Source organism: Haliaeetus albicilla, chromosome 7 (assembly GCF_947461875.1).
Source record: "Haliaeetus albicilla chromosome 7, bHalAlb1.1, whole genome shotgun sequence".
Classification (NCBI taxonomy): Eukaryota; Metazoa; Chordata; class Aves; order Accipitriformes; family Accipitridae; genus Haliaeetus; species Haliaeetus albicilla.
Window position 1 is genome coordinate 38,146,572 of NC_091489.1, and position 27,199 is coordinate 38,173,770.

At 45.9% G+C, this 27,199-nt stretch overlaps 1 protein-coding gene across 2 annotated transcripts in view; it reads left to right on the forward strand.

The window, feature by feature from the left end:
• SLC24A3 (solute carrier family 24 member 3) overlaps positions 1–27,199 on the forward strand; it is a 181,514-nt gene that overhangs the window by 23,772 nt on the left and 130,543 nt on the right. For both annotated transcript variants that reach the window (XM_069787790.1, XM_069787789.1), the window contains exon 2: positions 7,736–7,870. In XM_069787790.1, coding sequence (XP_069643891.1) covers positions 7,736–7,870 — 135 coding nt within the window. The remainder of the gene's footprint in view (positions 1–7,735; positions 7,871–27,199) is intronic.

Consider the following 27,199-nt stretch of genomic DNA (forward strand, 5'->3'; position numbering starts at 1 on the left):
GATCTGTCCCTTTGGCTGGGCCAGCCCCTGGCCTGTCAGCTCTTCACCACTCCAGCTTGCTGCTCATGAGCACCTCTCATCTTCATTGCGTTTCTGTGCTTCAGCATTATTGGGCCAAATCCTCCACTGCTGTAAATCAGTTTCTGCACTGAAGTTCAAGGAGTTAACCCAGTTTTGCCCAGATGAACATCATGCCTGGGTATTTTTTTAACACCCCCCCCCCCCCCCCCCCATCAATGTAAAGTTGTCTTGTCCACTGACTCAACCCCATCTTGGATGAGAAGGGCTGCGATACACTTGTGTTGAGTTACCGCCGTACACCAGCCTGATCCAGGAGAGCTTTCCACAGCCTTTCCTTAGCAAACCTCAAGACCCTGATTTATCCACTCATCTTCCTCTTAACTTTTTTTTTGTCATTTTCCACTAATTATGGGGTAACAAATATTTTTGGAGGCTTGGTTGAAAGGACCTGGTCACTTCATGGCCAGGTTCATGAAATGACCTTCTGATCTCAATGATGGGGACATGGGGGGTGTTTGGTTTTTAATCAGCAGCCTGGAGAGAAAGATGCTAATAAGTCTCTCTCCCTTATGTGGTGGCACACACTTAGAGGATATGCTGTATGTATGCATTAAAGACTTGGCCTCATGGTTAGGGTGAGCTTGCTGTGTTTGCTAGTTGTGCCCTTGGACAGTGCAGCGGGTAGGGCAGGGGCTGCTTGCATACAGTGCTGTGCAGAGTGGTGTCCCCTCCTGTCTAGAGCCACTCGGTGCTACTGGACCAGAAATAATGAACAATCCTAATGAAGGGGGCAATTGGGCTCATTTTTATCACAATAAAAAGATGAAAAAGGGTTTTCTTTATCTGTGTAGGTGTGTGTATCCCACCTTTCAGAGGTGAGTTTGGGTGGTCTTGTCTCATTCAGTTGTCTAAGGCGTGTTGGCTAGCTGTGCAAAGGCCGCCCCACGCTGTCCGTCCCACAGGAGCTGTACACCAGGTTGCTTTGTCCCTGCTAGAAACTGGATGTCCGCACTGAGGTCCTGCCCTGTTTCCTGCTCGTTGGGGTTCCTGTGCCTTGATGCTGAAAATAAATACACTTCTCTGAGATCAGTGTGCAACTGGGGAGCATCAGGGTGTCGTATAGCATTAGAAAGTAGTATTCTTCATGCTGAAAAGTGCAGATAGGATGCATTTAGCTGTGTTTCTGCAGTGCTGTAAGTTGTAAACTCCAGCCAGGGCCATCTGTAATAGCGTAAGGAGCTCTTGAGTTCCCACATGGGGATCTGGGTCACACACAGAGCATTTTCAGAATTTCTGAGCGATTTGATCAGTTCTTCTTTCCACTCTATTTCACTTTCATGATCATAAGTAGAACAGATCAGCAATCTTGCTAGAGAGCCTATTCTCACCAGACTGCCACCCCAACTTGGCAGGGACAGGAGCTCCCAGCAAACACACACTAATACGCTCCCTGTCTTATTTAAAGAGACATGGCCAGTGAAAATGCATCATCTGCATTGTCTTATTTGTATTATGAAATGCAGTACAGGCACAAAGACGGGGAAAAATGACTCGTATACTTATTGTCCATGGGAATATCTCTGGGAAGAAGCACAAATAAAGCTCTCCAGAACCTGGGTTCTGAGTCTGGAATGTAAAACTGGTGCTGAGTAATTGGAGTTGTGGAAAATACCTTGTGGTGACGTTCAGTGCTTAAAAAAATAATTCACCCACTTTGAAATGTGCTATGGTACAGAACTTTAGAAAAACTTTATTGTAGCTAAGTTTTTAAAGATGTCACAGTATTATTATAAAGCCAGCAGCTAAAACATTAATAAGAAAAATTTCTAATTATATACTGGCCAGAACAAAATGACAGTGTAGCTAATGCAAGATGTTCAGTAGTCTTTACCTCTGCCGAGAAAATGAAAAAAATCTTTGACATGTTTCCCATTAAAAATCATGCAATTCTGAGTAACTGCATTTTCAGAAAGAAAACTGTTAGCTTTCTTTTTACAACCTTTCCTATTTTTACTTGGAAAGAAGAGTTTTGCTTATTCCTTGCTGTTCTCATAGCCCCTCTGCAGAGTGGTGTTCCCCAGGGCTCAGTATTGGGGCCAGTTCTGTTTAATATCTTTATCAGTGATCTAGACGAGGGGATCGAGTGCACCCTCAGTAAGTTTGCGGATGTCACCAAGTTGGGAGGCAGGGTTGATCTGCTCAAGGGTAGGAAGGCTCTACAGGGGGATCTGGACAGGCTGGATCGATGGGCCAAGGCCAGTTGTATGAGGTTCAACAAGACCAAGTGCCGGGTCCTGCACTTTGGTCACAGCAACCCCATGCAGCGCTACAGTCCTGGGGAAGAGTGGCTGGAAAGCTGCCCGGTGGAAAAGGACCTGGCTGTGCTGTTTGACAGCCGGCTGAATATGAGCCAGCAGTGTGCCCAGGTGGCCAAGGCGGCCAACGGCATCCTGGCCTGTGTCAGAAATAGTGTGGCCAGCAGGAGCGGGAAGTGATTGTTCCCCTGTACTGGGCACTGGTGAGGCCACACCTCGAGTACTGTGTTCAGTTTTGGGCCCCTCACTACAGGAAAGACATTGAGGTGCTGGAGCGTGTCCAGAGAAGAGCAACGAAGTTGTTGAGGGGCCTGGAGCACAAGTCTTATGAGGAGCAGCTGAGGGAACTGGGGCTGTTTAAGTCTGGAGGAGGCCGAGGGGAGACCTTATTGCTCTCTACAACTGCCTGAAAGGGGGTTGTAGTGAGGTGGGTGCTGGTCTCTTCTGTCAGGTGGCTGGAGATAGAATGAGAGGAAATGGCCTCAAGTTGCGGCAAGGGAGGTTTAGGTTGGATATTAGGAAAAATTTCTTTACTGAAAGGGTTGTCGGGTATTGGAACAGGCTGCCCAGGGAAGTGGTTGAGTCACCATCCGTGGAGGTATTCAAAAAGTGCGTAGATGGGGTACTCAATAACATGGTTTAGTGGGCATGGATGATGGTTGGACTCGATGATCTTAAAGGTCTTTTCCAACCTAAACAATGCTATGATTCTATGAATGTCAGATTTTTGTTCTGCATTTTGCTGGCTGTGATTTTGTATATATTGAAATCAAAGGATGGGGCCCTCTTTTAGTGACACAGGGGCTCAGGCCCCACAGTCTTTGGCAGCTGATGTGAAGCTTCAAGTCGGCATAAGTTTTGCCTTAGAACAGGTAAGTACAGGATTGTAAGATACAGTCTGAAATAAGAAGCCAAAAGCACACGTTGCAAAAGATTTGTTCTCAAAGAGAATTTGTGATTGTTGCATCTGCCTTTTTGAAGCTGTCCTGGGAATGTGATTGTATAATATTTATAGGTCAGGATATGCTTGTGCTTTTCACACAAGTGAGCCTGAGGGGCTGGTGCTCCTGCTGCAGGTGATGTGGCAACCCAAGGGAGGACCTCACCAGCGCAGATGGGAAGGGGCTGTGGAAGCCAGCATGGGTCCTGCCACCTGGCAGTGGTGGCGGTGGCGTGCTGTTCATGCAGCCCTGTCATGGTGGGATGCTGTGGCTGAGGGGATGTCCCTGGTGCTGCAGCACTTATTGGTGGTGGTGGTTCTGCCTCGTGCCAGCACCTAAAGCAGGGAGAGATGCTGCCAGGCCAAAACGGTGGTGGGCACTGCATCCACCAGGGTGGGTGAGGTCCCTGTTTTATAGGCAGCTACGTGTGAAGCGTTAAACTGCAGCTGACAGTCAGTTCGTCTTTCACCCAGTCTGCCAAAACATGAATCCAAGTTTCTGAGTTGTTTTCTGCAAGGACTGATGGGAGTGCAGCCTGTGCCCATAGGGCAGGTGTCGAGCTGCCTCTGGCCATGCCGCTGGGAGGCTGGTGCTGGCAAGTGGGGAAACGTGGAGCCCATTTGATTGTCATAAAATGTCCTTGTTAGCAAGGTTAAAATCTTGTGTCCCTGTTTTCACAAGGAAATCCTTGGAAGGCCAAACCTTTGAAAAAGCATCTGCTTTCATCTATAACTTCTCTATTCTATTGCTTTGTTGAGCCAAACGTGTTTTAGAGTGGAGATACCCAAGGCAGGATTTTGGGGCCAGCGGGTTGCGAGTCCTGCCATGGGACAGCTGACCCACTTAAACCTGGAGGTGCCAGAGGAGAGCTTTTACTGGTCTAAGTCACAGCCATCCCATCAAGTTCAGCTGTGGAGCAGTTCTGTGGGTATTTACACTTATTTGTGTGAATGCTGAATGTAGCCTTTATAAACACTTTTATTGCCAAATTAAGCTCTTCCCCTTCCAGAATCACCTTAAATGACTTTCTTCTTCTCTACCCCTTGTTTGGAAAAGTTCACAGTCTGAGAGAGGAAGGCGTTGTGGGTGTGGAGGGAGCAAGAAAGGTTTCTGCAGGAACTTCTGGGCCATTGCGGTCCTTGCGGGTTCTCCCTCGCGTGTTTCCTCCATGCAGCAATGCACAATGAAGCATCGGCTGCTTGGAGAAGAGTCTCTCTGCTTTGGAAACAGCTTGTATGTGGAACTGAAACTGCTTAGCTCAGATTACCAGAGTGTGTTTATTATTATGGGAGATGCCTGATGTTGTATTACTGCACTGTGCTCCTTCTGAGAAACACAGTCTGCTTCTAACAGTGATGTTTGTATATGTTTAACTCACAGTTTAAGCTCTTACCGGTGCTCACAGACTAAACAAACAGCATTCTCCAAAGTTTGTAAAGCATAGCACGTACAAAGTGCTTGAAGCTTCAAATGAGGATACTTAGTTTACCAAGTTAAACACTTTTTGCTTAGAAAACAGGGGTGGTTAAGGCTGCCCGTGCTGTCGTGGTTCTTCCCCCAAACACGCATACAGGCTGCTCCTGTGTGTCTTGGGACCATTGGTCCCAGTCACTGCCTTTGGCCTGGGATGCAAATTCCCAGACAGTCCCTTCCCAAGCATTGCCTTCCTGCTGGTAGCGTGACATGGGAGCTGCCCTGAGCAGATTATGATCTGGGCAAAACAGAGAAGTCTTGGGTTGGCCACCTCTCTCAATGGGATTAGTCAGAAAACCTAATGAAAGGGTTGGGACCTGCAGAGAACCTTTTCCTTTGTCCATAAGCACCGTCTGAGACATTGCCCCAAGATTTGAATCTCTGCTCCACTGCTCTTTGCTTGTTATCTGTCTCCAAAGTGCTCAGGTTTAAATGTGGTTTTGAAGCATCAGGTGTTGGGTACAGACCCCGGGTACTGTGAGTTCCCTGTGTGGAGTAAAGCCTGTCATTGCCTGGTGGCCTCAAAACACCCTAGATGTTTGACAGACAACTGCGTGTTCTTCCCAGTGGGGAGGACAGCCAGGCCCTGTCACAACCTGAGTGCATGCAGGAGACAGGCCATGGACAGTGTCAATGATATGTACTTGAGGAGTAACTTGAGCAGCCAAGTCCCTGTGAGAGAACCTGTGTTCTGCTTGGTGGAAAAAAGATGGATGGGTGGGTGGAAATCACTCTCAAATACTGTTTGTTATCAGATGGGCTTAAGGTCTCTGTTGCAAGATAGACGATTTCGTGTGTGTGTCTGCTTGAATTGGATGCCTTGGCAGCTTTAAAAAGGAAAAAAAAAAGTTTTTTTTTTTCTTCCTCCCTTAAATCTAAAACTACATAGGATGCATGGAACTGACACATGAGCATGTGCTTCCAGCTAATTAGGCAGATGTGACATGTCCAAGGCTGACCAGCCTTTTGCCAAGAATATAATGGAAATCAGCCAGCTGTTTATGTTGACATTGCTAAAAGAGAGTTTCACTTAGCAGCACCAAGGCAAAGCCGAAGTGGGGAGTAAATCAAGGAGAGAGAGAGAGAGAGAAGTAATGAGCAAAGTAATGTGTTACCTTTTGTAGGGTTACTTGCTGCATACTTGTACCTCAAACCACCCCTCACAAGTGTATAGCTGGAACCAGTCTGCGAGCCTGGATCATGAAGCAGATATAGAACAATTGCAGTTTGATGTGCTGTGCTGCTGATGGGAGCCAGGGGGTTGGTATAATGTGTCTTTGCATTTATTACACACAAACTGGTTTTGGTACCCAGTGAGTTGACTTTTCGGCATGTTTCTTGCCCAGCTATCACTGCTTGCGCTTGCTTCTCAATATTCACTTTTCAGTTCCTTCTGGCTTCTCCGTGGCAAAGTCCTGGTGCTGGCTACTTTCATCCTGTGCTAGAGTTGGAAGATGTGCCACTTCAGTCTCCTTATTTTATTACTTTTTGCTACTTCCTTGCCTTCCAGATAGTGATTCTTGTTTCACTGGGTAAATGGCCTAGGAATAGAATTTGGGGGTTTTCTTGGTATTCTCAACAGCAGTCATGTGTAGCACTGAAACTTTGTTTGATAGTGTGCAGTTGTTTTGCAATCAGGTCTGGGTCTTGCTGGCAACAAAATTGGTAAGCAAAAGCAATATGGCTCACGTTGGAAAAATGGGAAGTCGGTAAATGTGCACATGCTTCCCGTTAGGAGGACAGGACATGATAAAGAGTACACTCAGACCCCTGGGTCTAAAATGGTTAACTCCTGCTGGACTGGGGTTTATCCCTTTTTTTTCAGTTTTATATGAAGTACATGCCCTTGATGCTTATAGACGCTTCTTAATTATTGGAAGTGGGGAGGGCTACTGAACTGACTTGGAGGCATGCTCTGGCTTCAGGGAGATTTGTTGGGCGGGAGTCACAATGCAGTTGGGCCTACTAAGAACCATTTTGAGAATGAATACGGCTATACTTTCATAAAGATGTTTCCATCAATTGCTTTGTGGGCTGTGAGGAGAACCTGAAGGAAGCTGTAGATTTCATGTTTATAAATGAATACTTCCTAATGCGTTGAAGAGCTGCTGCCTGGCCCGCAGTGAACAAGTTCAGGAGCCTTTCCACTGATGTCATTAGACTTGGGCACAAGATATTGAAGTGGATCCCTGTTGACCACTTTGAAAATAACTGTTCAGACTTTTATTATGAAACATAATTTGAAAATGGTGATTGCTCCTATGCTTCGGTCCCCCTTCTGATGCAGCCTCCCTACCGCTGTTTCCTAACACAGCGTGGGTTGCCAAGCTCTGCCCTTGCAGTCCCGAGGAACCTCACACTTTGTTGGGGCAGAGCCTTCCTAACACTGCGTAGCGTTTTATTGATTCACAGAGAAGCCTACCTAACTTTTGTGTCAAATGCTGTATTTCTGAGGCCTCATTCAGCAGCAAATGGAATGGTAATCGTAAGCAGAAATGGCTTAAATGTTGTGTAAGCACGTGCAAAATTCAGCAGTTTTGCGGATACTTGACAGCAGTGAAATGCCTACAGAAGTAATAAGTTGCGAGGTTTTTTTGTTGTGTGTGGTGGTTTGTGTGTGGTTTGGGTTTTTTTTTCTTTTTTCTTTTTTCTTTTTTTTTTTTTTTTTTACCCAAAACAGTGGATGGTACTCCAATTTTAGACTGATTGAAGCTTACAACTTCTTGTGAAACCATAGATGCTCTTCTAGTATGAACCTTTGAAGTTGTGGAGGAATGGACCTGACTCCTGATGTTTTTGGGACTAACTAGGATGTGGAGCTAATGGCAGTGTATCTTTCCAGTGGGATTAGAAACACCACTGTTTCTAACCCAAGGGACACTGGGTTTGAAATACAAATGATTTGGCTGCTTCAAGCATTCAGGAATAGAATCAGGAGTTGCCTTTGCTGTGCAGTCTCATGTATCTGTTGCTCTTTTCCTTTAGGTTATGATGCCTTGAGCTTTTCTGTGGAAAGTAATGACAAATGGAGCGGGAGACAGCTACTGCAAGCAAATGAGAACACGACTGACGTCCCAGAGGATGGGGGGCAGCCGTATGTCAGAAATTGCACTGAACCAGGTAGGAATGAAAGTTGCTTCTGGCTCCTCAGTCTTACAGTTGGCTTTCTTACCTCCAGGTATCTGTACTGGTATCACCTTTACTGCCAAAAACCTGTACTTGCTTATTTTTAAGTCCGTAAATATGCTTTTTCTTTTCCTTCTATGTATGTACCATATCGGTATTGCAAACTCCCTCAGCAGCTAGGGTTAAGAGGAGGACCTGCTGTCAGCTAGAGTACAAGACCATGTTTAATATATACTAACAGCCAAGTGCTGGGATCATAACAAGCATGTCTTCTGTGGTTTTTGCATAAACATTGCATGCAGTTCTAGCGGTGGGATGTACATAGTGATGATGTATGCTAGTAGGATTATTAGCTGAGAAATTAGTAGGTAGTCATATATTTAGTACAAGGACTTTCACCGGCAGTAGACCCAAAGAAACCCAGTCTTCTGTAGCTTCAGGTTGGGTTGGGTCTGCTGATGAGAAATAGGGCTCAGTTCATAATGTAGCTTTTTCCTTGGGGAGAGACCTTAGCGGGGTGGTCCTCATCTCCTTGACTCCTGTTTTTATGAAACTCATAGGAACTTAATGTCATTGCTCTGCTGCTCTGTTATATTTTGTTGAAGTCGGTTGACGTATTCAGGAGCTTTTGCGGGAGGTGGGCACAAACACATTGGCTGAGTTCGTATGCTTCATGTGTCCCACTTCCTCAGGGATCCACCTGCAGCCAGGATTAAGGCAGATTGGCTAGAGAGGGTATTTAAATGTAGGAGATGAGCTGATGTGCTTTTTGAACTTGCTTTCCCTGAGCTATTTGGGGCTTTTTGTAAATCTTTGGTGCTTGTTCTGAAAGAGCCCCCCTCTATTTAGAGGGGCAGTTTCCTGTCCCATAGTTAAAAGGACAAATCACTTGCAACCCTGTACAAAAAAACTTTCCATGGACGATAAGATGGGGAGTCTTCAATTTGCATCCGATCAATTGCACTGTTTTTATTTCTACCTAAACAGAAATCATAAGATATCACTATTAAAAGAGAAGGCTTTGTAACATGTTCAGTCCTTTATTTTTTTTCTTTTCACAGCAGAGCTTGGATGTCATTCATTGCCTCAAAGTTCAGGGAGGGGAGGGGAAAGGTGTTTCTCCATTCTTCGGGACTTACGTAGGTTACATGCCCCAAGAGAAATTCTAACAAATGCAGTTCTTGCTGCACTTCTCTGCCTATAATTTTTCCTCCACTGTCATCCTTAATAATACTTCTGGACAGATGGATGTTTATAGACTTTTTTAGGCAGTAAAAACTAGTACAAAAATTCTTCTGTTCAATTTTTCACTTGTTTGCGTGTCTCCCATGTAGTACAGATCCAGTCATACAGCTTCACATCAGCATCTGTAGTAACCTTTCCCCCACTGCTCTTGGTGCATCAGCACCTGCTATCTCACTATCCTCAGCTGCCTTCACCAAATAAAGTAGCCTGTAGGAAGCGTGTGGGATTTTATTTGTGGTGTGTGTTTTTTCTCCCCCTTTTCCAGAAGATAAAACAATAATTACTAAGTACGTTGTATAGCATTCAGGAGAGAGAAAGTAGAAATACCTAGGTGAATTACTGTTTTTTCTCTGAATTATCATGACATTACAACAGGATACATTCTGTAATAGCAAACTGATTAAAAGTACTGTAGAAAAGAAAGTAAAAGTAGCAAAGTTTAGGTCCCTTGTGTTGTTTTGTGGATTTCATTTGGACCATTATCATAGTGTAAATGTAAATCATTAATGCTAGGCTGGATGACAGTCAGAAATGTTTGAATTGTCTTGGTTTGAATGGGAGTGGGACTCTGTTGAAGTGTCTGTGAAAGTTACCTGATGACTTCAGTGGACTGTAGGCCATGTGCAGAATACTTCAGTTCTGCTTTTCAGCAAATTAAGTGAGTTAAAGAGCTGGTAGAAGTGATGCTGTAAATAGCATCGGTATGTTGTCTTGTTCTGAATGATTTTTCTGCTGTGTATGATAACACAACATGAGAAAGCCAAGTGGTGTTAGTTGTGCTTTGGGAAGAATTTCAGAATTTTCCCTGCAACTCAGAATGATGCCAGGTTTCTGAATCCAGCACAAAATGGGGCCCCAGTCGTGAGCCCATACAACTTCATCCTGCTGCTCTTTTTTCTAACGCTAAGGGTAAAACAGCCATTCAGGAGATTGAAATGGGACCTGATGATGGAGCTGGGCTGCTGAGGTCAATCTAGTCTAATGCAAGGTTAACCATCATCCCAGCAGATTAGGATGAAGAGACCTTCAGTGCAGTTCCTAAGAACAGCTTTTGTGTTTAAAAGTGTAGGTAGCAATAGGGCGGTTCAAATCCATGTACAGTTCTGACGCTAGTAATTGTTGTTCTTAAAGCTGGTCGAAGGCTTGTTTCAATGCCCTTTCAGGGCAGCACAGTCCTCCTCCTGCTGGCTGTGTTAGTGCTGGATCAGGCCCCCGAATGGTGTCTAACTCTGAAGTGACAATAGAGACCTGAACTAGTGCAGTAGCCAAGAAGCACAAGAGTTCACTAAGCATGTCTGCCTTTGCCTTCACTAAGTGCTTGCCTATAGAGTGCTGCTCGAGGAAATTGAGGCAATTTGGCTAAAATTGTGATGTTGCTGAGCATAATTCACATGTGGTGCATAAACTAACCCTCAGGTGTCTGTTGTTACTTGGGAATGAGCAGAACTTAAACCTCCTTAGCATCCCTGCAGGCATGTACTTACGTACATTCAGCCTTCAGGTGCTTCTCTTTCCCTTTGGTGAGTATTGATAGGAGAATATTGCCTGAAAAGACAATTTTTTTTCCTGCTTACTTCCAACATTAAGTTGTATAAACACCTACAGCTAGGCAAAAGTGAGTGTTTAAAAAAGCAGTTTCACCTCATCTGTTGGGGGAGGGAAATAAAATGCCTCATTTTGAAGTGTTTTGTGTTTTTTTTGCAACACTTGGCTTTTTTAGTCTTTTGGCAGTAAACACATTTTTGCGTGCTAAAGGAAAGAACTTTTTTCTTTAACTGCGTATGTATTTTCAGGCTCATTTGAAAGCCTGGCATGACATGTGCAAACTGCTGGTTTTATTTTCTAATGGTTTATCCATTGGGCTATCTAGTAGCATTTTATCATCAGAACTGTTCCAAATAGTGGGGTTTCTGCTCACTTTTCCTTTGAAACATACATTGTAGAAATATTAAAGGGGTGAAATGGACCGAATCCAGCCTAAATACCGTTTTTTGTAAATTTTTTTTGTCCTTTTGTAATTTTTCACTCTGAAGCTGTTGCAAATGGAGTGATAATGTGGTCTTTTTGAGCAGTTACCTTTAAAATGCACTGCTTGTTCTGTACTCTAGCCCTGATTCACTGAACCCCTGGGGATTTTTGAGCCCCGCAGTACAGCACTTGGAAATAAATCTTGCAAGTCTCAGTCTGGAGGATGGCTGCTTCTGTATCGGGGTAGTAGATGAGAGGGGACTATGTTTCCTTTCAGAAATCTGTCGAACTTAGCTGATGCAATGATGACATGGTAACCTTTCTTCTAGCTCCCTTGCCCTCTCGGTGCTGACAGAGTTGGTTAAGTGTTGTGCATATGACTTGGTTAGGGTCCAGCTCTGAGTGACTGGCTTTAGAAGCAGTTGCAAGCTGGTGCTCAGCTATGGATGATGTTGATGAAAAAGTGTGCTCCCCAAAAAAGGCAGGGAAAGTAGCAAGGCTTGGCAAATGGATGAGATGAAATGCTAGCCTCAAAAGACCCCTATCTTTACAAATCTGCTAGGTTATTTTAGCTACTTGTTGCTGTGGGATCTGAGTACCTGCCAGTATGCTTTGAAACGTCAATTTAAGCCTTATCGCTGTGAGTCCTGTTAACAGAAAGAAGCTGAGAAATATTTATCGTTTGCTCTGCCCTGATCCTCTTGCTGTATTTGATGGTGTTGAGTGCTTGTGGAGGCAGAACAACAAAGCAGCCCACTTTTCTTTTCTACAGAGACTCTGGTCTCTTGTCTCCTGTTCCCTTCTTTTCCAGTCCTGTAATCCTACCTGCTTAGCCCATCCTTCTTGGATCCCTGGTGGCTCTTCAAGGGAGTGCCTGACTGCTGTCGTGCAGCAGATGTTCATCTGGCCTCTCCTACCGTCCTCTCGTCCTTGCAGTACCCATGTGAAGGCGTGTGGAACTAGAGATGGACGAAAAAATTGGACAGAGATTATTCACAAAAAAAGTGATATTGTTTAACTAAAACACTTGTGATTTTGGGCTAGGTTTGGCAGACAGTTTTAGCTAATACAAAAGATGATGAGGAAAGAGTGAGAAATACTTGCGTTACTTCAGGCAAAGTATCATTGAACCACCTAGTCCTGTTTAGAAATATGACTCGCTCACTGGAAGCCAACAAAAAGGATTAAGCTGATTTAATGTTGAGCTTTGGGTCAGGTCCATGTGCTACCAAATTCAGAGCTAAGGTTGCACTACAGAAATTCGGAGAAACTTGCTCTTAATTCAGACTTGGTTTATCAGCTGTCATGAAGGTGACAAGCTCATAGGCTGTGTCAGGATGGGACATAATGTGTCTAGAAGTTTGTTAGAGGCTGCTTGCTTGTGGCACACCAAGGTCCGGATGCCACCCCTTGTTAGCTCCTCACTAGACTGACATATGTTTCCGCTGACAAGCTGTCATCCTGTTCCTCCTCCGGTGTTACTGCTTCCCACGTGCCCGGCCGCCACTCCCACCTTGGAAAGGCTGTAAATAAAATAATAGCTCTGCTTAAGTGTGCTGTTTTAAAAGTCATTATCAGTAATAGCAGGAAATACATGATTACTGCAGAAACTAAAAGATCTCGGTATATTCATTTAGACCTTCAGGCACAGAAGTGTTTAAATTAAACAGCCAAAGAAGTTTTTATGCAATTATTTCTTACATTTCCTCCTCTTATTTCAAAAGCAACTTTCTCTTTTATCCATATTTTTCCAGTGAGTCATAGATTATGATAATGTAATTTGTAGTGCTTGGCTATGAAGTAGGTAACTCTTCCAGACTGCTTGCTTATGCTTGTTACCATTTCTTTAGAGCCCTTTTTGCATCGAACCACAAACCTTAACCCACAAAACCCAAACCACCTCATGTGTATTTGTGCTTTCTGATCTCTTTCCTGTTAAACGTTTGCTCCCCTCTGTTTTGCATACCCAGGTAGTGAGATGATGGCAACCACCACTGGTTTCTTGGTGAACAGCTCGGTGACCGAGCTCTGCCTGGTGTGTGGCGTGGCTGGAGGGTGGAAGGAGAAGAAACTGTGGTCGGTTGTTGTACCTTTTTTCTCTTGCTGTGGGAGAGGAGTCTCGTGCTTTGGTGCTGGTGTTAGCAGTAAGCGCTCTCCTGGTTGATAACATCATCTCCAAAGTGGTGTTTCCTCTGTGTTAAAACAGAGCAATGCAGTCCTCTTTCCTTGAACTCACCCTGGGGTGTGGATTTGCTGAAGCACAGGCCGAGCAGGTGGTTTTCATCCAAAACAGTAGCAGCTGTCTGTGCTGAAGAGGAAACCATCTCTACACCCTCACGTGTGCAAAGACTTACGCATGTGCTCAGCTTTAGGTGGTCTGAGTTGTCCTGGGTGGTTATGCCCAGAATGACAACCAGAGAACACACACAGTGCATGAGACCTGTGTCTTTACCTATAAAAACATTGCTGGTGCTAGAAGAGGAACTATTGGAACGCAGTGGGATTGAGTGCACCCTCAGCAAGTTTGCCAATGGCACCAAGCTGTGTGGTGCCGTTGACACGCTGGAGGGAAGGGATGCCATCCAGAGGGACCTTGACAGGTTTGAGAGGTGGGCCCATGCGAACCTCATGAAGTTCAACAAGGCCAAGTGCAAGGTCCTGCACATGGGTTGCGGCGATCCCAAGCACAAATACAGGCTGGCTGATGAGTGGATTGAGAGCAGCCCTGAGGAAAAGGACTTGGGGCTGTTGATTGACAAGAAGCTCAACAGGACCTGGTAATGTGGGTTTGCAGCTTGGAAAGCCAACTGAATCCTGGGCCACATCAAAAGCGGTGTGGCCAGCAGGTCGAGGGAGGGGATTCTGCTCCTCTACTCCGCTCTGGTGAGAGCCCACCTGCAGTACTGCATCCAGCTCTGGGGCCTGCAACACAAGAAGGACATGGACCTGTTGGAGCAAGTCCAGAGCAGGGCCATGAAGATGATCAGAGGGCTGGAGCACTTCTCCTCTGAGGGAAGACAGGCTGAGAGATTTGGGGTTGTTCAGTCTGGAGAAGAGAAGGCTCCGGGGAGACCTTATAGCGGCCTTCCAGTACTTAAAGGGAGCCTACAGGAAGGATGGAGAGGGACTCTGTAACAGGGAGTGTAGTGGTAGGAGAAGGGGTAATGGTTTTAAACTGAAAGAAGGTAGATTTAGATTAGCTGTAAGGAAGAAATTCTTTACTGTGAGGGTGGTGAGGCACTGGAACAGGTTGCCCAGAGAAATTGTGGATGCCCCTATCCTGGGAAGTGTTCCAGGCCAGGCTGGATGGGGCTTGGAGCAACCTAGTCTATAGTGGAAGGTGTCCCTGTCCATGGCAGGGCGGCTGGAACTACATGATCTTTAAGGTCCCTTCCAGCCCAAGCCATTCTATGATTCTATGAAAACTGCACAGGAGATCATGGCAGTGGCAAAAGTGCCTAGCAGATCCCAAAATTGTAGCGCAGTCTATGATGGACTTGCGTGCTAGAAACAATGTGTATTAAAGGAGATGCTCAAGCACTGAAGTATTTTAATGGGTGGAATTGTCCTGAGATTCCAGCTCGTGTTCATGCTTCTGCATGTACAACAGCACGGTCTGTCAGCGTTTGGGGATATGCATATCTGGGCAGCAGAGTCTGGGTTGCGGGGCTGATACCCATTTGCACTGAGGCTGGAGAAGACACAGAAATTAAATGTGAGTAAGATGTGTTCATCATTTTAGTAGACACTTGATATTTGGGTGCGGAGGGTGATGGTGACTCCTTCATCTCCCTTGCTAACATGGACTTTTTGCCTCTTGGCTTTTGTACCTGGAGATGTGGTGCCAGGCTTGGATTCTTTGCTTTCTGAACATCCTTCTGTGTTTTGCCTCTGTAAGGTGCAAGGAGTGGTATCTTTACAAGCCTGGGTTTTGCTTTAGTGGGATAGGCTTGTGGATGGGAAATGGGAAGACATAGAAAACAAAATTCCTCTGGAATTCCTCTGGAAAGGTGCTGGAAGTAGCTGCTGACAGAGTGAGCAAGACTGCTCTTGCTCCACTATTGCCGAGTTCAGGAAGGCCTTCTTCACAAGCAGATATAATATGCTATGTGAAGACTGATTTTTTTTTTTCTTCTTTTTTTTCCTCCTGTCTGAACAAAAATGCACTTTAAAAAAAAAAAAGGTTGCTTTCCCTCAAGCAAAATTAATTTTTTCCTAGCAAAACGGAAAGTAAAAATTTGTTTCTGCCTAGCAAGTTGCAAAACCTTGCTTTCACTTGTGGAAACATTAGAAAAATAAATTGCTGTAAGTTTAGTAACAAAATGCCCTCGAGGAATATAAAAAAGACATTCTTCCCTCCCTCAGCCATAATGCTTTTGTGAATTTGACAGAAATTTGCTCGAACTTCTGCTCACACACTCTGCTTCTGTCTGTTGATTGCTCTCTTCCACCCTCCCCCGCAAAAAGAGAAGACTTGACAGAAGTCAGGGGTGTGAATCCTCTTGAGTGAAGGCTGAGAGGGAAGAGGACTGAGTAATGCTCACCAGGCTCTCCTGCTTGATGGGAGCGGATTGCTTACATGCTGGTAAGGGTCATCTGTCTGCAAAGGCAGACGTGAGCAGGTACTGTGAGGCTGGGGCTCGGGACCTGGGGCTGCTCCGGGCCACGGATGCTCCATTGCAGCTGGGTGTCACCTCTGTGCACTCTGCAGGCAGATGTGGCCATGTCCCTTTCCCTTTGCCCCCCTCCACTGCCTCTCATCTAGGTTAAAATGGTTTAATGGTTTTGGTGCCCAGTATCGCAATGATCCAAGGAATTCCAGTTTCAAGGACTTCAGCGTACTGTCGTTCACTTTTCTTTTATTTTCCCTCCTTGGTGCTTTGCAAACAAGAGTTGTCATTTGTCCCACCCTGGTACAGGAGTCCTCTGTCTGGGGATTGTGGTCTGCAGTACTAAAACAGAAGTGTACCTATGGCAGGGTTTTTTCCTGTACTAAAAGTGCAGAACACTGGGGCTCGTGCTTTGGGGGCAGAGGGTCACAAGTGATGCACCATTGCCTTGGAAGGCTGCTGTGCCACTCCTCATGGCGAGCAGCACAGAAAGGCTTCATCAACTCCAAACCTAAAGCATTAGAAATCCATGATGTTGGGGTTAAAACCTCAGAAATAAAAATAAAAAGCATGCTTGTTTCTTCTAGGTTTGTGTGCTGGCATGGAGTTGGGTTATCTTTTCCTGCAGTCAGGAAGGAGAGATGTTCTCTTGATGGGAACAAGAGCTGAGGTTGTGGTGCTGTCACCTGGCCCCAAGAGTTGAGGCTGGAAGAGACCAACACCAGTGTGGGCAAAGCTCCATGTCTGACCCCTGCTTTTTAACTAAACATGGTTTTGGCTAGGCTGCGTGCCCCTACAACCTATATGTCTGGCTGAGGGGAAAATGTGAGGCAACGACTGGGTTTGGAAGAGTTCTTCCTTGCTGACCCTGCCTCCTTGGTTTGTTAGAAATATTGTGAATGATTTTCCTTTTCACAGGTGTTTGCCAGGGGCTACGCACAAATGCATTAACTGCAGGTTGTTACAGTGTTGATCTGATAATGGGTACACTCAGCTCACTTACCTGTAATTATCTTTTTGCGGGGTTTGGTGTTTTTTTGTTTGGTTTTTTTGGCAGCTGGAGTGTGTCTGTGGAGCCAAGTTCAGATTCAGGTGAAACTGGGTCAGCAGAGACATGTGCACGCCATGTCTCTGCTATTTACAAGCCTCTCATCCTATGTTTCAGGTAGGACAAGCCTTGTTGGACACAGGGGAGAGCATGACGTGATTTTGTTCGCAGGTGTTCTTGTTAGCCTATGTCAGGGAAGTTGACCTATGAAAGTTGTAAAAAGCTGCAAGGGATACTTAAAGATAACTTGCAGATGGTGGAAAGTATTCTGCTCTTTGATATTAAAGCAGCTGGGGTTTTGGAGGGTATTTTCCACTTACCTGGTCCCTGGAATGATTTCTCAGGCTCCAGAAATCTTCTGCAAACTTCTGAATAGTATCTTTCTCTTCTCTCAGTGGAGTTAGGTTGTTTTTTGTTGTTTTTTTTTTGTCTTGCAATGAACTAGAATGAGAATTTATTTTCGTGACTGGGAAGACATTTAGTCTACCTGGTGGCAGTTTCAATGTCAGTATCCCACCAAATGGGTGGCATTACGGGGAACTTCTAGGGACAAGCAGACCCTTGAACCTAGCAGGGAAAGGTTATGCCAAGAAATGTTTTTAACAGGGAGGAGCCATTTACCATTGCAAGAGCTGGCCAAGGGAGTGGAAAATACAGCATCTCTTTCCCCTTCAGAAGGAGGGTGTCTTTCTCAGTAATAGTCTCCTGTCATGTGGAGGACACCAGCTGTGAGATGCTGGTTGGTGAGCTCCACGCAGGAGCCTTGGGAAGCCTGGTGCTCTCCTGGGTTGTGCCGATGTAGTGCACGTGAACAGGCTGGGAGCTGGACTGGTGTCCTTCCTACCACTTCAGCAGGCAGCGAGGGGCTGAATGCTCCAGCGTAACGTGGGAACGCTTGCCCCGCAGGGGCCTGGCACTGCCACTTGCCTCTGGGCTGGCCGTGCACACATGTACATATGGTGCTCGTTTGCTGCAGTGTCAGAACAATTATCCTCAGGCTGGGATTTGGCACTGTGAACCTCCTAGCTCTGGAGTTGCTTTGTGACTTGGTTTTGCTGCTTTATTTATAAACATGTTCAGCTGCTCTGGAGTTGAAGCCGAGCGAAGCATGTATTTGAATCAGCCTTGGTTGTGGCTGAGCTGTGTTCTTGCTGCGGGGTTTGCTTTCTGGGCTGTATTTTGCAGGGCCTTGACCTGTGGGGACTGTTGGATTGCAGGATCTCTTTGAAGAGGTGGTCACAAGTCCTTTCTTTAGGACTTTTCAGTCATCTAAGGGGGCAACAACACAAGTGTTGCTGTGTTACGTTGGCATGTAGGTGAGCAGATTCCTTAGCACCAGCCACTCTGAGGCAGGATCTGCTGCGGACTGTACAGCAGGACTGTACCTGGACCACATGCCAAAGGGAAAGCTCAGAACAGTTGCTTTTTGCTGGGTGCTTAAAAACTCTGATCTCCAAAATCATGCAGTTCCCTGGAAAACAGGATCCTCTGTGCACATACAGGAGGCCACTGGCATTCTTTCTGCTGAAATTTTACCAGTGTTCCCATGTGATTATGTGTGCGAATCCAGGAGTTGAAGCTTTAGGGAGAAAAATAACAAGCTCTGTGATTAAAATCAAGAGGTGGCAATGCTATTTCCCAGTTTATCCTCAGTGTGTTCTCTTGCATTGATGAAACAACAGAATCAGAAAAGGAAGGGGAGCTAAGTGGCAAAACAACAAAGTAAAACCCAAATCCCCAAACCAGCATCACCTTTATGGTTTGTAGGCAGGGGAAAGGTAGTGAACTCGTGAGCCCACAGTGCCCTCATCAGAAAGCTGCTGTTTATTTTTGCAGAATACATCATTGCATATGTATCAAACAGTTGTAATTAAACCACTACTTGTTCTAATAGAAAAGAATCTCATTAGACCCATTGGCTCCTGGCTTACTCAGCCTCCAGCCTTCTGTGTTGCAACACGACTGAGATGTGCACTGGTAGTCTGCAAAATCTCACCTACTGGGACTCATTTGCCTAATTGGTGATACTTGCGATTAGCATCTTCCCATTGTAATTGTTGTTTCCGGTCGAAATTACTGTATTGTCATATGCTAGCTGTGCAGTAAGGGCCTTGCGGAGTGTTTATGGAAGATTTGTATATCATGCTGGGTGTTGAGTGAAGAATGCCGAAGGATAATTGACTGTTGCTACCCAAGAAGCATGTTGATAGTCTTGAGAAATGATGACAAGGGGGGGGAAGGAATAATCCCACAGGGAACAAGGAACAGATCTTAACCTGTACACCTGCTGCTATCAAAGACACAGGAGGACATCTTGAGAGCCAGTAAGAAGTGCAACCCATTTGGCATGGTAGCTCTTCCTAGTATCCCATTTATCAAGTCGGTGTTTTGCTTTAGGCTGCCAGCGAGCTTTACTGACAAAACCTGGAATAGGGAATGCTGGATGTGGAATTGCCGGCTGGGAGAATTTAGCAATAATAGTGGTAGGGAGCACACAGTTGCAGTACCCCCATAAGGTCTGCATCTGATACTTTGAAGAGATCGTTCGGTGCAGATGAGTCCTTACTGCTTCAACCTCTTGTTCCCTTTTCATCCCTGTCCCTCCAGGTGCCTGGAAGCACCCACAGCCAAGTAGATTTGCCAAAATCCAAACCTTAGCCTCTTGTATTTCACAGCATTTTGCTAACAATAGGCTGCTTAGTTACTTAGTTTTTGAAATACAGTGCAAGGGCTTATGGAGAGAGAGATACTCAGCTAAAAACTATGGACTGTGTAAGCCCATAGATAGGGCTACAGCTTCTGATCTCTTTTCTCTTTCTAGTCTTCATTTGGACTGTAATGAAATGACCTGCCTGCAACCTACTAGTCACCATTTAATTAAACTTGTTCTCTAGGGATTGCTAATCTGGCAGCCTTTGGCTGTGCTAAATATTGTCTAGATGTGAAATACTGACCCTGATGCTACTAATCACGGTGAGAAAGCTTTGCATCGTACATGCTTTTACTAAAGATCCTTTCAGGCCTGTGACTTGAGCATGACCAAGTGGAGGCATTGGGATGTGTCCTTGCTGGGAGGGGAGGGCTGTGCAACTGCAGAGGGAGGTTTCTGGCATGCCCATGTAAACCTGGAGGAGGAAATGGGTCGCTGAACGTGTGTGGGGGATTTTTGTGTTGGAGACCAAAGGCAGGAGGGCACTGCTGGCGAGCTGGTTTCTCTGCTGAAGGGACGTGGAGCCTAGGTGACCTGTGCCTGCAGGAGCAGCTGCTTCTCATCTCTGTCAGAGACCAAAAATGCCCTCGTGGTCATCCCTGGACTCAAGCTTCTGGTGCCCGAAGACCTGCCCGCTGAAATGCTCTACCTGTGGGTATCCTGGTCATGGTCTGCTCTGGAGTGTGCTAAGAGTTTGAAACTTGTTTTGTTGTTTATGTAGACTTGCCAAACAAATAAAAAGTAGACATGGCAGAGTGCTTATCTGATGTAAAGGCAGCCTCTTTTATCCCTGTTGTAAGTTCTTTCCTTTTCAAAGACAGTGATCAGTCTGGATAAAACACAGCTTTCAACCTGTGGGATTCCAGTCTTATTTGATAGAGAGGGCCATGTAAAAATAAATGTATATATACAAAGAAAGGAAATATGAGGTGGAGCACAGCTGTTTTGCAATGGAACTCAAATATTCCTTGGATGATCTGATGGATTGTGTTTGCACACATAACTTCATAGGGGACGAACACATTTTTTTCAGTTACATCCTCTCTAAAGGAGCTGCCTACTTTATCTCTGGAAAAAAAAATGCAGGTAGCAAATATCAACATTCTTCAGTACAAAGAGGGGGAAAATATTTTCCCAAGTACGTCATCAACCAGTACTACAGTTACGTAGCAAGAACCCATGTTTAGAATAACAGCAGTGGAGGGGGAGAACCCTGTGTCCCTTTTTATGATTATTTTTGCCCTCTGAAATGACTTCAAAATTCCCAGAAATTTTCTCAGGTTTCTTTTTTGGGCTTTCTTTGTTTGGTTGGGGTTTTTTGTGCTCATTTTATTTACAGCAATGAGACTTGCTTCCTTGAACTTTTAGTGAGCTTGGGTTGCTCCTTTGGTTATTGTGTGTTGTGGAAAAGGCAGCAGAGAGCTTTAAAATACTGAAGAGGAACCATTGCTTCCAAATCTTTGCATTTAAAAGGTGTTAAGAAGCAAAGCAGGACATCAGAAATCAATAAATACCATATCATAGCTTTCTGATCTGGGTTTTACTTCTCTGACACCTCAGGATGCCAGGCTGCTGTAGTACATCGCTCTAGTAATCTGAGAAGTCTTCCATGAAGCCTGAGACCTGAATTTCTAAGAAGGAGGTGAAAAAAAAAAAGTGTCGAGTCAGACTTCTTCCTTTCTCTTGGAAGAAAACGTGCTTGGATTTTTCATATGCCGAGCATGGAAAGCAGGACTGTTGTGGGTTTTTTTTGGATTGGCAGCTGGGAAGAGCCAGCGGTCCTCTGTGTGGTGGTGCTGGTCCGTGCCGGCGGTCATCTCTCCTCCTGCCGGTCTGCTGCAGGCTCCCGGGTGGAATGAGGGCAGCCTTCTCGCTCCCGGCCCTGCTGCCGGAGGGGATCTGTGGAAGGGAGCCACGGACTGAGGTGCTAGAGAGGTGTTTTCTCTCCCTGGCTCTGGCGTGGGTCTGCTGGGAGATGTGGGTCCGGTCCTCTCTGTGCCTCGGCGGCAAGACGGCACAGCTAATGCTGACGGGCAGCGTAGAGACTGTGCTGATGAAAAGCACGCTGTAAGGAGTTATTACCAATTCAAAATCTGTAAATTGCAAGCTATTGTGTTCACGATCCTTTTTGGACTGTCTTTCTGATCAAATCGGTGACTGACGCTTACTTAGGAGATGCAAGCTGCTTGACGCAGCGTGGCCTTGGGGCATTACTGAAGTACAAATAACGACTCGCAGCTATAATAAAAGTAAATGTGTACCAGATGTAGATATTCTATATTGGCCAGATACCAGAATAGTGGGTTTTTTTACATACCTGAATTATTCTTCTGTCATGGTAAACGCAAATTGTCCACTTAAGCATTTAAAAATACATTGCTGCATTTTTGTAAAATGTCATAATTCTCCCCAGCATCCTATATCCACCAAGCTCCTATTCTGTGAACATACTTCCTGCAACATCTTGTTATGCTGCTGGCTTCTCCCAGAGCAGTGACAGCTGGCTTTTTAAACCATTTTGGAGCTCAGAACAGATGCAAGTTCTCACAGGGCTGCAGAAGTCTGCAAGCCATGGCTGTGCTGTAGCACAAACACAGATTTTGGGAGGGGGACTTCGGAATAATCTAAATTATGTTTCCTGTCTTTTATTAGTAGAGAGATTAAGTTGTCCACCTGTGGGCAAACTCTGGGCAGATTCTTAGGTGATGTAAGTCTGACAGGCTCTGCCGAACTCTGCTGGCTTACATCAAGTGATGGTTTAGCCCTTGATGACACAATGTTTTCAGCGTTTATTTGTGCAGGTAGGACAGATCCAGGTCCCTTGTGCAAAACTGGAGGAAGGAGGGTTTTCTGTAGGACCGCAACAGGTATTCTGGGCCGCCGCATCGTTTCCCCCTTCTTAAAGCAAGAGAAGGACACAGCAGCAGCATCTGCAGCTCTGGCATGTGGTGATGCCTCTGGGATGGAAATGCCGGTAGGTTGGAAAGGAGGCGGTGGAGAGAGCTCGATCCGAGCTGAGGAGCGGGCTACGCGTGGGTAGTGACCTCTGGAGAGCGTCCTGGGCTGGAGCCAGCGGCCAGAGCTGCTTAAACAAGGTGTGATGCAGGAGAGAGCTGAGCACAGGGACCACCAGCCTTGGGGGCTGTTGTCCTCTGTCCGGAGCAGCTCTGCTGGTGGAGGGAAGGGCCGCCACCATTGCAGTCTCACCGTCTCTGCCCAGGGGAGGCGTGACCACCTTAGCCAGGTTTCTGCTGAAGGGAGCCCACCAGCAAGCTGCCCATCCGCTGCTGTGCTGGGGCTGGGTGGTGGTCAGCGGGTCTCCTGCCAAGACCCCTTCTGCAACTTTAGGCCTATTGACGAGCCTTCCGCAATAAAAATATATAAATTTTATCCTATTTTAAAGTCTCTTTGTGCTGCCAGAAGGGTAGAGGGAGTAAGCTTGATAATGAAGAAAATCAGGGCAAGTGGTTATAAGCACATGCTTTAAATTTCAGTGTGTCCATGGTATTCTGCAGATTGAACATGAATGTGTAAACGAGGGCCTCAAGTCTTAATTTAAATTTCAGTGCCTTTGGGGGTGAAAGCTGATGTAACTCCAGGATCTGTCCCAGGACAAGTCTTTATTAGAGTTTCTGTTTTAAATTTGGGGTTTTGAGCTATTACTGTAAAAGAAGAAAAATAACATCTGGCCCCATGTTACAAACTGGATTTTTGTTGCTTGTTTTTCAATTCTTGCCAGTAGTAAGTATTTAAAAATCAAAAGTCCAGATTTTCCACTGATGTAAATTATTACTAGCTCCATTGACTTCATTGAGTTTACACTAGTTTTAAATGACCGAGGATCTAATACAACATCCCAAGTCAAGATTTAATACAGTCAGGATGGAGTCTTTATCATCTGTCATTTGCATTTTAAGCAGTGCTTAATTGTATAGTTTTTATACACAGACACGTGCATAAACTCACTTATGCATGCACAGAATAATGGTTTTATATACTAATGCTGAAGCAGTTTAATTTAGTGCACAGCAGTGGGTAAAATAACAGTATTTAATTAAAATGGATTTTTTTCATGGACTGCATAAAGAATTTTCCAGATCAGATACTGGTTACCCATATGTGCAAGTTCTTTGTTATTTCCTTGCTGTCCCTGTTAGGAAACGGAGATGAGTTAGGTTTCTTTCTCAAAGCTCAGGCAGAAGGGCGGGTGACTCTCTTGCTGCCTGGTGCTGCTGGTGACTGAGCAGGTGGTAAGGAAGAGAGCTCCCACGTTGGTCTGGGCTCTGCAGAAAGATTTGCACTCATGAGGGGAGCAAAGTCTTTTGTGCCAGGTGTGGTGAAACCACACAGAAAGAGAAATCTTCTGTGCTGCTCTTACAGCCTGAGTGGATGAGGTTTAAGGTAGGAGGTAACAGAGGTAAAGTGACTGATGCCCCAGGCTGGTTGAAAAGCCAGGGAGAGCAGCCATGTTCTGTTCTGTAAATCAGTGCTGTTTTGCTCCAAAGCCTCAGCCGCAGCAGAGGTGATAGCAGTGATCCTTGCTAAACAGCCTTCCTCCTCTGCCGCCAAAATCTTGTGTGCCAAGTGCTGAAGCTCAGGTAGTGTAGCACGTCTCATATGCTTGACGAGTTAGCATTACAAATACAGAACTGTCTGTAAAAGCAAGGCATGCTCTGTGCAAAACCAAATAACAATAAAGAAGGATGGTGGCTTCTTAGACTTTTCAAACCAGGTAAACATCCATGCATCCCATAGTCACCGGCTTTGTTGTGGTACTGGTTGCATGGAAAGCCTCTCTGTGCTTCATGTTTGCTCATCCAAAGTTAATGGGAGGTTTTCAGATTTGTTTTCATTTCCATCCCAAATTTCAGGATTTTAGGATAATGTCAAATAGCCTAAAATTTCAGGATAGTGTCAGATCCCTTTTAAAGGCCAAAAAATACTGGTGCTTCTGTGAAAAAAGTAGTGGTTCTGGGGGAGCCATTACACGAGCTGTCTGGCTGCTTCTGTCAGGTCAAGCCTTCTCCTGCTCTGTGCATGTCCTCCAGACTGATCTTGTCACTGCACTGGTGGCCAAAGTTAGTGGCCAGGCAGTGCTGCAGCTTTCTGTCCCCACCAGCAGTCTCAGGACCAGAAGGCATCCCCCACCCATAGGCACAAGGCTGGATGCGGAATCTGCCGGGAGCTTTAGAGGTTATTTGCACAGCAGTGGTCGTGCATCTCTTCTGGAAGGGGGAAGTGCTTCGGAACATACCCCTTTCTTGGTTTTATGTGTATATACATATGCATAGATCAAAAGAGAGATGGGATTAAAAAGAAAGAGTGGTTGTGACCAGTATATTTGTAACCAAAGACAATCCTGAGTCCACAGCCTGATGAATATAGAAGCAGTGTTAGCCCAGGCTTCTGGTGATGGACCTGCAGGTGCTGACAGGCTGAATGACCACTTCTAATTAGCACTCATTAATAGTCTCAGAAGAAACTGACTGGAGAGTTAGCTTCTGTGCTGATGACTGTGACTTCCAGGTGACCTGAGCATTGTGATGCTCTGTCCTTCTACAGCTTGGCAAGCTATCCATGCCCTGGCTGAGTGACGTTACCTGCTGAAGCATCCCGGTAACTACCTACCCCACCAGCATCATCTTGTGAAGGGCTGTTATTAGTCATGAGCGAGTGATGCCGTCTTCCCATATCTTAATTGATGGGAGAAGAAAAGGAAAGGAGGAGGTGATAATTGTTTTGTGTTAAAACAGGGATAATTACTGCTATAGAATTCCACTAGAAAACAAAGCAGCAATTAATTATTCATCATCACAACTCAAATGTGGATCTGCAGAGTCAGGGTTCACAGCTTCCTTTGGGCTGGGTTACAGCAGGGTGGTTGAGGAGTGAGCCTTGCTTGCTGCCCCGTTGCATGGATGGCTCCCTCAGGAGGATGCTGCTTTTGGGGTCCCTTGGGGCAGTTGCCAGCAGAAGCTAAACCTATTACTCCATAAAACCTGGCTGCGAGCCGAATGCCTTAGGGGACCCCTGCCTGTGTTTGCGGTAAGACGTGGCCTTATCTGTGTGACACAAATGGGTCGGCACATCTGAAGACTGACCCTGTCATAGGAAGGGGGGGGCTGGTCAGGCTAAAGGTCTATCTGATTCCATCTTCTGGCTCCATCTGTGTCCGGTGCCACATTCATGGGGAAAAATGCAGGATAAGTGTGAGATGTTTTTACCACTGGGGTTTGTGCCAATGGACTGAGTGACACTTCTCTGGTGTACTCCCGGATCTCCCAGTAATCTGCAGCATTAAGGAGTCAGCGACTGGTTTCTCTGTATGAAAGAGCTCTTCATGCTTTATTTTCTCTGAGAATTTGAGTGCTTTCTGAGCCCTGTGTGAGCCTTTGGTATCTGCAGCCCTGTACGGCCAGAGCTTTGCTGCTGAACTGTGCCTGTTGTGAAGATGTCTCTCTGACAGGGGAAAAGGGAAGGAAAAGACAGATTTGCTGTGTGGGGGCATCAGCTAACAGAGATGGTCTCACACAGCGAGCAGGAGGACTCTCTAGAGGATGTTCTCTAGGGCAGTCGGTTGCTGTGAGGACCCTCGGCAAGGCTGGGTGCTGGATGCAGGGACGCAGGAGCTTTCTTGTAGCCATAGCAACCGTTAGGGATGTGGTGGTAACTGCTGGCATCCCCGGACCGATAGGCGTGGAAGAGAGGTGGAAAAGAGTGTGGTATCAAGGTCAGGCAATGAACTAACCCATAGTAATTCAGGTGAACTAGGCAGACACGAGTAAGACACCGTAGGGCCTGGTGGGAGTGCCCGGATGGCTGTGTTGCCAGGGTCATTTCTGGTACACCTTGGCGTGCCTCCACCCTGGGCACTTGGGCCCAGATTGATGGACACCTAGCACTGGACTCCCCTGACTGGGAGGTGTCCTCTCTAGTTCCTTCTTTCACAGATTTATTGGACTCCTCCCTGAAACTGCCCGCGTGCAGTTCAAAAATCCCTGTTGTGCAGGCAAAGCTTTTGGCGCTCATCTTCCCTGCTTCAGATGGGATGATGGGCGCCGGGTTGGCCTCCGCTCCTCTCTGAGTGGGTAGCACACTGAAGCAAGGTCTGGAAGGCTGTGCTCCCAGCAGTGTCGGGGTCTGCAGACACTCTGGCAGCCCCCCGAAAGCTGAGGGGTAGGCAAGGGATCAGCAAGGAAAGCTCACAAGAGCAGTGAACGAGGGAGTGCAAATAAACGCTACCACATAAACTATGTCTTAAAGTGAGATTGTTGAATACCTACTGAGCCTGAGGCTCCTGTGGGTAATGCTAAGCTTCCCCCTTTCCCCTGTCCCCTTCCCCAGTAACAAGGATTAGAGATTTAATCAGGATGCAGGAGCTGACAAATACTTGGACTGGGTGATGGAAAGTTCCACTGAGCCACCACCACTTGTGTGCTGGGGGGAAGCCGGCAATGGGGAAATCGAGCTGTTCGTGCAGCCTCTGTGCTTGAATTAATTTTATATTCTGCTTGCACTTGGGTTCCTCCTTTTGACATGTCTTTCCCCGCTCCCTTTTTCTTTTTCTTAAAAAATCATTCCAAGTGAAGCTTTTGTTAGAAGCCAGCACATCTCCTGTTCTACTTCCACTGCATCCATGCTGAATGCATTTGGATTGAATCACTGTCTCCTGGGAAAGACTTGCAGGGATATTTAACTTATCTTCAGTATAGAATTAATAAACAGCAATCCATAGCTGAGTT